Source organism: Acanthochromis polyacanthus, chromosome 23, assembly GCF_021347895.1.
Source record: "Acanthochromis polyacanthus isolate Apoly-LR-REF ecotype Palm Island chromosome 23, KAUST_Apoly_ChrSc, whole genome shotgun sequence".
Taxonomy (NCBI): domain Eukaryota; kingdom Metazoa; phylum Chordata; class Actinopteri; family Pomacentridae; genus Acanthochromis; species Acanthochromis polyacanthus.
Genome location: NC_067135.1, coordinates 14,944,717 through 14,960,199, shown reverse-complemented (window position 1 = coordinate 14,960,199; position 15,483 = coordinate 14,944,717). Strand labels below are relative to the sequence as shown.

The window sequence follows — 15,483 nt, the reverse complement described above, 5'->3', positions numbered from 1 at the left end:
AAAGTTATTTGATGCTGTTTCTGCACAGTTGTTAGTATGTTTGGCATAACCTGCTGTGCAAAAGACCCTGGACAGTATGTTTTTACACATTGGTGTGTATTGTTGACATGTTTTTGAGATGCCTGTTTGAACTACATCTGAGTAGTGCTGAACCAACTCTCCCCCTTCTTCTTTTTTAGGCCTTTGATAGCCAAAGAGGTAAAGGTCCACAGAGAGAGAGAGTGAACAGTCACTCTGTTAGGTATGAGATGGAGCAGTCAAGCAACAGATTGTATGCAGGTCCCCTGTCTCAGATGGCACAGAAGATCCTGGCTGTCCTGCGGGCCCAGAGTCTACATGGAGCCAGACGCAACCACAACTCCTCCAATAATGACAGGCAAAATCAGTCAGGTAGAAGCAGAGAAAAATGCATGCTGGGTTGTTGATGTTTAAGCAAAAAAATACCAGGGACTTGAAGTAATTAATGTTCTTCACGATTCTGTTCTAAACTGGTGAGCATGCTGTATCAAAGCGGTGCTATCTATGGACTTGTTAATTTGTCTCTTTGCCCACAAGGGCATGTTGGACACTTTTGGCTATAAAAGTGCTTTACAGGAAAAGCATTAGATCCTGTGAATTCCAGATTTTATAGAAAAATTGTGGACATGTCTATATGAAGTGTCAAAAGAGGAGATGTGATACACAGTTGACAGGTTGGACATACATATTTTTTACTGCTCAGTTAGACTTGGATGCAAGTTATGTTGTGCTTTGAGTATTGATTCTCTCTTTTGATCTGCATGTGGTAGTGGGGAGGTATAATGGCAGCCAGGGGGAGTCTTGGGCTCAGAGCAGATGGAGTCAGGATGAAAGGGGAAGCGGATATGTAGATCGGTAAGTCAGATCGAATAGAGGCTATGTACTGGTTTGAATACGTGCAGCAATGCTGAGTCATATCCGTTTTGTTGATCCTGTTCCTGCAGTTAGAAAGACATTTGCCTGATCACATTGGCACAAAAGCATCTTGTCTTATCCAGTGATACAGTAATGTAATCACTGTATCAAAGCTGTATTGAGTTTCACTGTTCTGGAATATTCCATAGTTAAAGTTTGTAAATCTGGCATTTTTTAGAAAATACTGTTACAATAGTATATTCTTTTCCTTAGTGTGCTTTATGCCAGTGTTAAAGAAAGCTTTATTTCCAATGTGGTGGCTCAGACCGTGGTCCAGACCCCAGGTGTCCTCCTTTTCCGCCTCTCATCATAACTCCTCCAACGAGAGGCAGAGCTCTCAGACCTCCTATCAGTACTCGCAGACACCAGACAGCTTGCTGTCATCCCAGGCCTCCTCCTGTTCCTCCTCCTGCTGGGACTCCTCACTCCAAAGGCAGACATGTCAGACTGAAGCCTATTATCAGCGCTCACAGACTTATTCCCACAGAAAGTGCTCTGAACCCCCTGCTTGCCAGTCCAGCCAGGTCCCGTCATTCTCTCAGCATGAGATTCCTGAGACAGCAGCATCTTTCTGCCAAAGAGACAGATATACGCTCTCCACCCAAACACCAGAGAGACCTTCTGAACATCAAGTCACACCCTGGAGAAAGTAAGCAAAGAATAGTAACAGTATTATTGTTTAATCTCTTCTGAGAGAGAATGCTGTCTTTTTAATACAGGTCTGAAAGTTGCTATTCAAGACACTGAAAAACTTTTGCTAACATTAAGGAAGGCACTCAGAAGTATTGCATGTATTGATGTTCATCTGCTGCTGGTTTAGGGAAAAGCAGGGATTTTAAAATTTTCATGATCATTTTCCTTTCTCTCATAGCTCCACTAAAGAAATCAGGCCATCTTTCATCCTCAATAGATTGCCAGATGAAGAAGATCCTGACGAGATGCTGCTCCCCACATCAGAACAGCCTAATTCTCATAAAGAAGAGCATCCTGCTTGTCACCAAGTATCATCCTACCTCAGAATATGTGAAGAGACAGGTAATATATCAAGTACACAGAGAGAAATGGTAACTACAGAGAGCTGGAATATTGCCAAGAAAGAACTTGAGGATGCTGATGCTTCAGGCAGTCGATTACAGTGGAAGAAGCCTCTATTTGACCCCACTGAAGACACCACTCGTGGAGGAGAAGATGGAGACATGTTATGTATGCTATCAGAGTCTGACACTATCAAAACTGGAAAGGAAAATCTACCTTCCAGTGACTTTGTAACAGGACAAGGAAGAAGCTGTGATGCACATTCACACAATCTGATGAGGAATATAGTTGGGGAGAAAGCAATAAAGCTGACAGTGGATTTAGAACATATGACTGAGGCTGGAATCCATGAAGATGAAGTTATGACAGGAAGAGGACATAAAGATACAGCCCTACTGAATACAAAAGAATTGGCCAATGAAACGGGACGAATTTGGATTTGGGGAACCAAGATGATCAGTACATTAGAGGGGAATTTGGGCTTATCTGCAACTGACTGTGACACTAGCGTTGAAATGCTTGGAATGCAAGAAGGTAACTTTGAGTACAGACCTGGTACATCTGACTTTAAAGAAGTTCAACGTTCACCTGCTGCTAAGAATGGAGATACAGCAGTGGGACATCACACTGGCAGTCCAGAAGAGATCCCATTATCTTTAGAAAGTAGACACCACACATCGAGCGACTGCCTAACTAAAACCCTGCAGGACATGGGTCAGACTGTGACTGAAACAGCAGAGAGGGACCACGCTGAACCAGGACCGCTGGTGCAGTCTGACCCCACCAATTTAGTCCTGAGTGCCAACAGTGCTGCTAACCTGGAAAGAATAGATGTGACAGAGGTCAGATTGGAAGGTGAGACTGAGAGCAGCACAAAGGCAAACACTGGACATGGGATGGAGACAGGACAGGCCCATTGTTCTGACATCCAACTGAGAAAAAGACAGTGTGAGACAAATTACAGAGAGGCCATTGAGTTACCCAGAATAGATACAGAGTCAGGAGACAGGAGAGAAGACAGAGAGGAGCTGGTACTGTCACCTGTGGACTGTGAAGACAAGAGTAAATACAGAGGTAAGTGATTCTGTTTTTCATCTTGTTCATTTATGGGGTATAGTTTCCCTCAGCTTATTTCATGTTAGAAGACAGCATGAGCAAAATAAGCAGTCAGCACCTTAATAGGCAATTTCTACCTTGAAACTGCAATGTAATGATAATAGTCACAAAGATACGGATTCAGAACAAGCTAGTTCTGCCTATTTGCAGTGCGGGACTTTCTATTGTTCTTCAGAATTGTTTTCCATCTCAGGTATGTATGGCTGCATTACTTCATCGTTACAACTTGCCATAGTGCAACGTTTGAGCAGATCCGTAGGTGAATTACTTGGGTTGAGCTCCTGTGAATTGGAAGTACTAAGTGGAGGGAATACGTGGACCACATTTACACATTCTGGAGGTAGCACTGGTATATTTGCATCTAAGCCATTTTAAGGCAGGAAGGGACTGTTCTCATGGAAAAGAAAACAACATCATCCTAATGTGTAATCTTAACACACACAGATGAGTTTTCGGGGGTGTAACCAACAACTGGAGACAGACTTTTTAATATTGGCAAATAGAAATTTCAGTACTCTCAGGATCAATTTGTAATCAGCGTCACATTTTTACCCCTCTAATGAAGTGTTGACTAATTTGTAGTTTTACCAACCACCACCAGAGAGTGTTAGAATACTTTTGTATGTGCATGATGTTGCCAACTGGAAAATTCAGCAACTCTGGCAACACAACTGTACCAATTTTTGCTGTCAACTAGTCACACTAAGAATTAACCATTTTTTGCATCTCTTTAGACTACACATGCAGTATTGATTCAGCTTATTTAAAGGGGTAAGAGACAAACACAGGCTAAATGCTATTTCTGTGCTCCAAGTACTGCAGTTATATTACATTAATGGGGAGAAGCATGTGTTGAGATTCTAAATAGGGATCTAGAAGACACATTTATGCAGTGTAGATGTCTGTAAAGCAGACTTGTGTGTACATTTTACAAATAAAAAAAAAGATTAAATCAGTTAAAACACTGATAGACTGCTTAATCAACTACTCTGATTCAACCCAGTTCATGTTACTTGCAATTAATGTTACCTTTGACTCAAAATACAGGTGTAGAGACATTTTTAGGTGAAATTTGCAGATTTAGGAAAAGAAGCTGTAGGGGGTGCTAAAGTGTTTCAAACTGAGTTGATCACCAGTGCCAGTGGCTCTCAGCCATGTTTCTTTCTTCGGAGTTGCAGTGATGACATGGCAGTGTTGAAGAGACTCAGCATTGACGAGATGTTGTTCCCGCTCACATTACAGCTGCACAATGAAGCTTGAGTCTCAGCTGCTGAGACAATGCTGAGTCAGCTGACGCACACAAACACATCTACAAACACACACACAAACAAGTTGCAAGTTGGGTCTTTACAAAACATCCGTTTGTTTCTAGACAGGATTTATAGTGTTTGTTAACTTTGTCCTTTCACACACTGCAGAGGTCTCACACATTATAAACACTTATACATGCTTCGTCAAACACGCTTACACAACAGAATGGCGCCATTGATTTTGGATGTGCTTGAAAAGTGATGATCAGATACAAAAATTTTCTCACCACCCCTCTTCTAGAGGAATCAACATTGTCCCAGGAGCGTGAGGCAGGCAGGTCAGGGTTTAGACCGCCCCGACTTTGTGGCAAACAGCAGCTCAATGACAACTTGCAAGTAAGTCTAGAACATGAGTGTAAAACTACTAATGGTGTGACTATAACGCTGAACTTTCATGCCTCATTTGATAGAGTACGTGTCAGCGAAATGGGATAAGGGCAAGATCTAGAGAGAAGTTCAAAGTTTTAGAGTTTTGTCCTTGAACAAATCCAGTTTGACACTTTAATTGGGTAAAAACCTGAACTTGCTGAGCTTGCTTGCCACTTAGAGAAAGCTGTTTGCTTTTTCTCTGTAGTGATAGACTGTGTTTTTTATTTTACCCTCTATGTGTATCTGTCTGCTCCTGTTATCCCTCTGTATTGAGACAGTTTGTACAGTGGTAATACATGAAAAGTTATGAAGTTTAAATCGCTGCTTTATTAAGATTAGGTTTCTATGTCCTTGATTATACACTGAAATTAATCTGGCTCGTGTAAAATAGGCTGCTGTGGACATTATCGTAGCACACTGACAGGTGATAGCTCTTCACTGACCTCACAAAGTAGTTTGTGACACATATTTAGAGAAAAGGAGAGAAAGAGCAAAGAGAAAACAATATGAAGGAAGGAAGGGAGGTGTTATGATGGATGGAATGTGAGAGATTAAAAGAAAGATCCAGCTGGAGAAATGAAGGGCAGGACATTAGGGATGGCTACAAGATGAAGGGAGAAGAGGAGAGAAATAGGTGCAGGGCTTTGCTGTATTGCTACAATCAGCAGCAAACACTAGTCCATTCTCTCCCTGCCTTTCTTCACTCTCACACATCCATACACCCAGCACTGGGCTACGGGCCATGGCCTGCCTTGGTTTTCTATCTATATCCTGTAGCACAGCACCCGGGGGGAGGTTCATGACTTTGTCAGCAGGAAAGCGGGTTGTGTTTACAGGGAAGTGAGGAAGACTGTCTTCAGGGACCTGAACCACAGGAATTCCTACCTACCAAGCCCACTGCAGATAACCATACAGAGCTGCATGCATTAATACACTCACACACTGTCTGTTATAATCCTCTGAATACCCATATTCACATCTCTTACCTGGATTTCAAAGATGATGTGCTCATACACACACTTGGTGCTTTTGCATAAATAGAGGAAGACGGTATGGGTATGAATAATGGAGCTGTTTTGAAGATGGTGGGAAGGTTACAGGGAGGTGAGATTGTCCTTATGGGCAATGGGGATCATCCATTTTTTATGTTATCAATTAAATTCACACAGTGACGTACTTTTTATTAACTTACATTAAATACACATATGATACAGATAGGATATACTGGAAGTCGACCAATACCCATATTGATTATTAGTCATTAGTGACACTGAAAACCTACAATTGGAATTGCTCTGCATTTGTTGTAAAAATGTTGATATTAAAAAAACTGAATAACACAAACTCCTACACAACCTTCACAATTTATGTTGTACGCATATTTAATGAAAAAAGAACTTTTCAACATTTGACCCTAAGTGCTGATAGATTGTCAGTCATGACATATTACAATTACTCAATGATGAGGGTGGGACAGAGCCGCTATAGATAGACGAGGCTGCATTAGAGTCAGAGTAGCACATTTTAAAATTAATTTATTTTATTTGCAGTTAGTTAATAAGGTAGCAATGCCAATATCTGGAAAAATGCTGAATACTGTGTGCAATAATTAGCCAGGCTGATAATCAGTTGACCACTAAGATATGCTGCATCCTCTTCTTAAAGTATTTGGGTTTGACATCAAACGATGAACATAAATATGGAATGGAAATAAAAGCTGAAATATTGATGTCAAACCCAAATATTTCAGTCTACAGCAAAAAGAAAGGAATTTGGCCTCATTGTTCCAGTACATTTAGAGGGGCGTGTATGTGTTCATGATATGTGCACTGCATGGAAATTCATCAGACCAGTTGAACCCTTCAAAATCCTACTGGATAGTGTCAAATAATCACTGTTATTATAGAAGCAAAGAACAAATAGTTGTTATTTTTCATGAAAGATAATATGTGAATGAGTTGCTATTGAGTGTGTGTATGTAAGTTTCTGTGTTTATCTGTGTCTGTCTGCTTCTGTCTGTGACCCGGTCCAGCTTCAGGCAGGCTTGTCAGACAAATAGTGTCATGACTGTCTGTGTTTCTGTCTGGAACACAACGCTGAGGGCTGACTTTGACATCCTTTTTTCTTTTTCCTGCTTCCTTTGTTGCTTCTCTTTTCTTGCACAACGACCTGCTTACCTGTTTACTTTCACTACTTTTCGTTTTCTCTTTTTCACACATTCTACTTTATACTACTATCTCCAAGTGGGACTGATTTATTGTTGTGTATTTATGTTCTCTGCAACAAAACCGACACAAACAGCGGAAGTCTAACTTCAAATGCCTTCTGATGTGTCAGAGTGAGTCATTCTAACCCTCTCCTTTGTCTCTGTTTGCACACTGCTCACCTTTTATGTTGTGCAGACCGCTAATGGAAGCACCAAAGAGAGCAGGTCAAGCTTGGTTCTGGCCCCAGCAAGCACTGCTGTTTCTGAAGAAAACTCCTCTTCAGGAGAGTATTTGACTTCAGCTGCTGTACATCCAAACAAAAAAGTGGAAAACAGAAAGCTAACTACTTCCGAAAGTCAATTCCATCATCTTCACCTGACCCCTTCCTTCACTCTAAAGAGGAAGCATGATGCACTTCAAGATCAAAATGCTCACCCTCCTGCCAAAATCTTCCAAACCAAGCGTCCTCCAAAATGGAAGCCACCTCCATCCTCACAAGAGAAGGCAAGAGAAGGAGCAGTGAGTGAAGGGAAGAGAGCCAGGCTGAGAGCATCTGTCTGTGGGCCACAGACTAAAACCAGTCCTTCACATGAAGCTGGAATAGTGTTGGGGATGCATACGGAGCTATATGCCCTGAAGCAAACTCAACAAATTGGGCAGACAAAGACGGAAGAGCAGTGCAACGAAACGGCAAAGACTGCTTCCAAACAGCCCCCATTTTGCAAACCACGCAAGCGCAAATGGGCCAAATGTGGGACTGACTCAGTCAAAAATGAACCCAGAACTTTCCACAGAGGGGCTGATACAAGTGAGACCCAGACCCAATCCAAAGCTGGCTGTCTTATTGCAACCCTGACGTCTGACCCCAGAGTAAAGGATTCTGGAAAGCTAAACCCAGAAGAGAAAATGCAGATGCTTGAGGAGGCTCGGCAGGCTGAAGTGCTGGTGCTGACTATGGTGTACCGAGATGGAACCACTCAGTTAGACCCAGAACAGGTAAGCAGAAAATGGCACCACAAAGGTTGTGTACTCTAGATAGTCAGGCCAAGAACACAGGGACATTATTGAAATAAGATGAAAAAGCACCAGAAGTAAAGACAAGCATACATAAGTTCTGGCTGGAGACTTGATTTGTTGATTGGTAACCATTAAGATGTTACGGGACACTGATTGGCTGAGGTATAGTCAAAGCGTATCAGAAGAACATACGCACTTCTCCTTCACTGGGTGCTATGTCTTATTAAACAACAAAAATATTCTCTCATATTGTCACAAAAAATTGTGCTTTTAATTTAAAATTAAGCTTTTACAGTTGTTTGTGTACATATATATCCTATATATTTATACACACACACACACACACACACACACATACACACGTGGACAAAATTGTTGGTACCCCTCAGTTAAAGAAGGAAAAACCCACAATTCTCACTGAAATCACTTGAAACTCACAAAAGTAACAATAAATAAAATTTATTGAAAATTATATAATCAAAAACAGCCATCACTTTTGAATTGTTGATTAACATAATTATTTAAAAAAACAAACTAATGAAACAGGCCTGGACAAAAATGATGGTACCTCTATAAAAGACTGAAAACTATTTGACCAGAGTGACATGATTAACTCAGGTGTGTCATTTAATTGACATCACAGGTGTTTCCAAACTCATAATCAGTCAGTCTGCCTATTTAAAGGGAGACAAGTAGTCACCCTGCTGTTTGGTGAAAAGGTGTGTACCACACTGAACATGGACAACAGAAAGCGAAGGAGAGAATTGTCCCAGGACATCCGAAAAAAAATTATAGACAAACATCTTAAAGGTAAAGGCTATAAGACCATCTCTAAACAGCTTGAAGTTCCTGTGACAACAGTGGCTCATATTATTCAGAAGTTCAAGACCCACGGGACAGTAGCCAACCTCCCTGGACGTGGCCGCAAGAGGAAAATTGATGACAAATTGAAGAGACGGATCGTTGGAATTGTATCCAAAGAGCCCAGAGCAACCTCCAAAGAAATTAAAGGTGAACTCCAAGGCCAAGGTACATCAGTGTCAGATCGCACCATTCGTCGTTGTTTGAGCCAAAGTGGACTTCATGGGAGACGACCAAGGAGGACACCACTGCTGAAAAAAACTCATAAAAAAGCCAGACTGGAATTTGCAAAAATGCATGTTGACAAGCCACAAAGCTTCTGGGAGAATGTCCTTTGGACAGATGAGACCAAACTGGAGCTTTTTGGTAAGGCACATCAACTCTATGTTCATAGACTCAAAAACCAAGCATACGAAGAAAAGAACACTGTCCCTACGGTGAAACATGGAGGAGGCTCAGTAATGTTTTGGGGCTGCTTTGCTGCATCTGGCACAGGGTGTCTTGAAAGTGTGCAAGGTACGATGAAATCTGAAGACTATCAAGGCATTCTGGAGAGAAATGTGCTGCCTAGTGTCAGAAAGCTTGGTCTCAGTCGCAGGTCATGGGTCTTCCAACAGGACAACGATCCAAAACACACAGCCAAAAACACCCAAGAATGGCTGAGAGAAAAGCGTTGGACTATTCTAAAGTGGCCTTCTATGAGCCCAGATCTGAATCCCATTGAACATATGTGGAAGGAGCTGAAACATGCCATTTGGAGAAGACACCCATCAAACCTGAGACAACTGGAGCTGTTTGCTCATGAGGAGTGGGCCAAAATACCTGTTGACAGCTGCAGAACGCTCATTGACAAATACAGAAATCGTTTAATTGCAGTGATTGCCTCAAAAGGTTGTGCAACAAAATATTAAGTTATGGGTACCATCATTTTTGTCCAGCCCTATTTCATTAGTTTGTTTTTTTAAATAATTATGTTAATCAACAATTCAAAAGTAATGGCTGTTTTTGATTATTTAATTTTCAATAAATTTTTTTTTATTGTTACTTTTGTGAGTTTCAAGTGATTTCAGTGAGAATTGTGGGTTTTTCCTTCTTTAACTGAGGGGTACCAACAATTTTGTCCACGTGTGTATATGAGAAGAAAGGCTCAAGCTTTGCCTCGTGCTGTTGCTCTCTCACACAGGATATAACATTGTACAGTAAACAGTGTACACTCATGGCTTGTTGCCTCATTAAATGATGCCCCCTGCACTCATTTTCCTTTTCCTCGCTGATCCTTGATGCAGAAGCTCACTCCACCGGTGTGTGGCCTCCTCATTCTGATGAAGAGCGATGGTTCCTGCAGCACATCAGAGGACTCACTTGGCCCAAACGACGGTCTGGTCTACTTAAAACTAGAGCACACACCTGCATGGGCCCAGCAACAAACACATCCAAGCCAGGAGCTTTTTGCTAGGTCTGCAGCAGTGTGATGTTGCATTTGTGAAAAATGGCTGATCTATGTGAGGGTTTCCCGCTGAAACAAGAGTACTAAGAGGTGCGTGTTTTTGTGTGTCCCACAGAGATATGCTGCTACAGGTGCTATCGAGATCTCAACTGGTGGTGTGCTATAAAGCCAAGGATTTGCTTCGCTCAGTTCTGCAGTTTTACAGACGAGAGCTCAGCTGGAAGCAAGGCAGGACAGATATAAATGCACCTACTCCTATATAAACACATACATGCCATCAATGCACATCTTGATCCTCTTCAGCGCACTACTTTGTGAATTCATCAGCATTTTTCAAGTCATGCTTTTTAAGAAGCTTGTTAAATTATCCTGTGTGTAATTTCAGTCTTAAATGTGTAATCTTAAAAGTAACTACTAATAATACATGTAAACCATATTTTATAGATGTATTATGATCTCCAGAATATTTATTAATAATCTTATTTAAGCGTGGCATGGAGCGTTGTGAGTACTGTTCATTATCATAAGGCGTTTTTCTTATTTTCTAGTGGCAGGCTGTCAGATCCAGGACCCACAGGTGTCAGGGTGGCTACTGGATCCCGCAGATCCGTCCTCTTCCTATCAGGACCTTCTTCATAAACACTGCAAAAGACCCCATACAACACCTGCCCTGGGTACCCAGAAGGTTAGTTAAAATATGAATCTATCAAGTAAGGAAATCACCAGCTGCCGTGCTTCATCAGTACATAAGATATCTGTGCTAACAACAAAGTACATTCTTTTATCTGGCTGATTTTTCTCGTAAACAGTGCTACGTTTATATTTAGTGTTGCCAAAATGCATTGTCTGTGTCTTTTAGTTCTCACCAACATGTTGTATTTCCTTGTCTATATATATCATTTGCAAATCAGATTTTTTTATTTCTAAGTATTGCCTTAATTCTATCAAAAATGTATGTTTCCTAGCTTTCTGTCTTCTCTCCCAGCATATCTTGACAAGTGACTGCCACCTGTTGGTCAGTGCAGTAGTGCTGAACAGTGATCAGAGGATGGGAGTGTGTTTATGATAACAAGTTCCCATCATGCTCTTCTTGCTGCTTTTGTTGTGCAAACTTTGTTGCCTTTGATTTGCCATAAAGTAAATCTGAATTCTTTCTTATTCTACTTGAATCTTTAAAATTGCCCTCACAAAATTATTGTAATAATTGATGGTAAATAAGTAGCCTGAAGTAATATTTTATTCAACATGACAAATGTCTTCTATCTTCTAATAATCAATCAGCCTATACAGATGAGAAAATCACCCATTGAGCTGTCAAGTATCATTGTGTACATCACACTGAACATGGACAAGAGAAAGAACAGAAGAGTTGTCTTTTGTCGCTGAAGAGTAACAGAAAAGGCCTGATTACAGTGATTTCCTGCAAAGGGTGTGCAGCTAAATAAGACATTATGGATTCCAATATTTTTGTCCATGTCATTATTTGAAATGTTACAAATCCAAAGCAAAGTTCCTGTTCTGTTGAATATGTAAGGAAGAATTGTGCTTCGTAATTTCACTTGTCAGTTTCAATGCATTGCTATTCAGAGAAAGTTGTGGGTTTTGTTGTGCTGAGTTATTTTGACCACATCTGCATAAAAAAAAAAAAATCAATTCATGAAGTAAATTCACAACAAAATCTACCTATAACAGTCTTAGCATGTTGCTTTGTACCAGAAATGGGACGGGAAATCTACAGAATAGCCCTTTTTCACCTGGACTCCAGGAATAGGGTTAGGGAGGAAATAAATCAGGCAACTGTGAACTGAAAATGAAACAAAACAACAACATTGAAGAAAATAGAGAAATGAGAGTTTGCCAAGATAGTAGACAACTGAAAAGTAGACATATAAGTAAACAGAGTGGCAATTGTTCCAGGAACTTGCTGGAATTACTGAAATGTTGTTGACGACAAGGATGTTATTTATTTAATTAAGGAACGCAGGATTTTTCTTCAAGCATTTATGTATAAAATAATTTTAGTTTTTATTATTTGGGCTGACTGCAACACGATTTAATTGATGACACTGGATTGATGGATGCTTCTTTCTTTATCCTCTGCATTTTTGTAGCTGTTATCCAGTCTGTCCCTCTAACTTGTTTATTCGAGTGTTCTTAAAGTGATAGCTTCAGGTCTGTGTTTTTTTCCATGTCTGATGCCCAGTTTCATTTTGAATGTTAGGGATACAACTTCGCCTTGCTCTCTTTCTGTGTATTTGTGTCTTTCTCTCAGGTTTCCCAAATCATCTCAAGTCTCTATTGGCTCTACAGGCTTAATGTGAAGCTATGCTCTTATCTACAGGTTGGCACACACACACACATACACACCTACCTGTATGTACAGCAGACAGAAACTGTCAAACTGAGTGTTTGTTGTCCAGAGCCAGCAGCTGTGGAAGCTCTACTCTGACATGGAGCGAAACATGATCCCTGTTCTGGCAGGTGAGCACCACTGTGCTTTTTATTTACTAGATGGTCAGAATTGTTTCGTAATACTGCAACCTTTTTTCGGGGTTTAAAACTGATCTGTTGAGATGTTTTTGGTACATCCGGTTTCAAAAATCGGTAAAAACGTGTATTGTTTCAGCCATGGAGAGCCACCAGATCCATGTGGACAAAGAGGCACTTAAGAGAACTTCAGACTTGCTGGGGGTAAGAAAACATCAGGGTGCAAACAAGAACCTTTGTGGTAAATTAAAACTCTTATGTTGTTAGATTTTAAACTTTTATAAGAAATAAAATGAGTTTTTTATAGGCACTTTTTTTGTATGTTCTGTGGATATTTCTGTACGTTCTGGTTTCTTTTTTTCTATAAAAAGACATTTAATCAATGCCTGTGATGAAGTAGGACTTTTTTGTGTAAATGATTGGCTTCAAGAGGAAAATGTGTTGGAGTCTTATTCAGCAGATTTTTCATCTTAAAGGAAGCACCCTGGGAAGCTTACTTTTTGCTGGCCTGTGTATAGGTGTGATGTTCAGGGTCAGCTCAGATTTGTACTGCATCACTCTCACTTTATTGAATTTTAGGCTGGCTGCTGAAACACTCCAGCAGACAGCTGCTGTATTAATACAGATGAGAGCAAAGCAGTGGGAGGATATGAGAAACAGGAGAAACCTCTGGAAAAAAGAGAAAAACCCCAAGAGCTGAATAAGGAAAGAAAAATAGTACTTCTCTTTATCTTCTCCTGGATAGGATTAGCGATGTAGTGGGTGGATGTCCTCCGGGGACCTGTCCTGTTTACATACAGATAAAAACCAATCCTGGAAAAAAAACATTTGAGAGTAATCATGGATATGCAAAGATATGCATACAGATACTGTGGACCCACACGCATACTTAAGAATGCACACATGGTTTTGCAGGCATCAAAGCAAGCTCTCTTAAACTCCCTTACAACTCTTGCAAGCGCCAGCAGGGGTGTTGTTGTGGAGACAGTCTTGATATCTTGCCGTGTTACTATAAATAGGATGGATAGTCTGTCTTTTTCCTTCAAGCGGCTGTGCTGCAGGAAGGAATATTGCTGTCTCCCTCTGCCAGCACACACACATACTGAGGCACTGAAGTCTTTGCAGACTGCTGCAGAGCTGTGTGCATGCTTGTCGTTCTGTAATATGTCTGTGAATGCAGTCACGCGTGTCCCCACTCTGTCGTGTTGGATTTCTTTTATCTGTCCTGCCAAGCTCACCTGTCTGAACACCAAACGCAGAATCCCTCCTGTCTGTCAGGTTGCATCTTGCAAACATGCTCACATGCTCTTTTGTCTTTCCAAACAGTATTCTTAAAACTCAATGGGACAAATGCCACCGAATGAACCTCCATCACTTTCTTTTTTTCAGATACCGCTAATCAGATTACATCTCTTTTTGTAAGCATCTCTTCCATCAGGATCAAACAGAAAGTCCACATTTTGATGTATATGGTGTGTAATGCGATGATTAATTTCACAAAATATTGCCCCACCATAATCTTGCCTGGTGTTGTCTGTTGAACATAGTACTTAGGGGCTAGCATTTAATATTGATGAAGCAGTCTGGAGCCTGCTCTGGGCGCTGAGCGAGGCAGAAAAAAAGTACACATTTTGGAATTTGAGTGCATGTCTGCCAGCTAACCCCAATTTTCTTCTTTTCTTTCTCTTTCACTTCATATTTGTCTCTTTTCTTGCCACCTTATTCCCTCCATTGCTGCTGTTCTCACCTCTGTCTTTCATGTTGTGCCTATCTTCTTGTTTCAGACTCCGTTTTTTAATCAATGTCCAGCCCTAGCCTTCCCTGCTGCTGCTCGGTCCTTGCCTGTTCCTCATCATTTTCTCATCTTCCCAAAATGTTCCTGTCATCTTTTTTTTCTACCCACAAAGGCTTTTTGCATCACATTTCAACTTATTTTCAACCCTTCACATTTTCTGCGTCCCCTATTCCCATATCTGTCACACTATTACTCTTTCTGTCTGTTGTCTCTCATTTCATCACCCCATCTCGCTTACTCCCCTCCCTTTTGTTTTTCTATTCTTAACTCTGTTTCCCCTTCGTTCTCTTGTTTGCCTATCACTTTGTTAAGTACTTAAGTCAGACTTGTAATGCTCGGTTGTGTGTGGGTGCCACCTCAGCCTTAAAAAACTGTTCAAAACTTAAAATGTTCATATTTTAGCTAAATATTGTATTATCAGGATTTCACTGCTTTAGTCCATCATTTGCTTTTCTTAGTCTTCCTCATTTATTTTTCATCATTTTCTGTCTTTTTGGGATTCAGTCTTTTGGCCTTTCTCTCATCCTCATGTTTTAAGCAAGGGCCTCTACCATTCACTATTCTCACCTGTCAGGCTTGTACTTTCTTCCTTTTTTCTATCTCAACTGCATGTTCATTTCATTTTCTTCATTATAGCTTTTGTTTTGCTATCCCATACTTCATTTCTCCTTCTTTCTCTTTCTCCCTCTTTTCCTCTCTTGCTGTGTTTACCATGTGCTCATGTGGGCTGTCGTTGGAACAGAGTTTATTCTCTATTAATGGCTGGATTATTGCAGCAGTCTTTGATTCTTATCTGTGTGTCAGGGATTCAGTATGTTGAAGTTAAAATGTGTGTGCTTCTGTAGGAGTTTGTAGTTGTTGTTTTTGTGTATAGATACATGCAGTCTGTAGGTATGTTTGTAAAAG

General features: G+C 40.7%; 2 protein-coding genes across 2 annotated transcripts in view; both read left to right on the top strand.

Annotated features, from left to right (window-relative positions):
- Nucleotides 1-695: 695 nt before the first annotated feature.
- On the top strand, nt 696-7,566 carry LOC127532282 (uncharacterized). The gene is made up of 3 exons (XM_051943619.1): nt 696-1,582; nt 1,805-3,042; nt 7,166-7,566. The coding sequence occupies exons 1-3, from the start codon at nt 1,155-1,157 to the stop codon at nt 7,171-7,173; spliced, it is 1,674 nt and encodes a 557-aa protein (XP_051799579.1). The 5' UTR covers nt 696-1,154; the 3' UTR covers nt 7,174-7,566.
- A 3,394-nt stretch (nt 7,567-10,960) lies between these two features.
- The window catches only part of poln (polymerase (DNA directed) nu), a 52,508-nt gene continuing 47,985 nt past the window's right edge, over nt 10,961-15,483 (top strand). The window contains exons 1-4 of the mRNA XM_051943620.1: nt 10,961-10,980; nt 12,568-12,636; nt 12,716-12,776; nt 12,922-12,986. Of these exons, the coding sequence (XP_051799580.1) occupies nt 12,746-12,776; nt 12,922-12,986 (96 nt within the window). The 5' untranslated portion in view covers nt 10,961-10,980; nt 12,568-12,636; nt 12,716-12,745. The remainder of the gene's footprint in view (nt 10,981-12,567; nt 12,637-12,715; nt 12,777-12,921; nt 12,987-15,483) is intronic.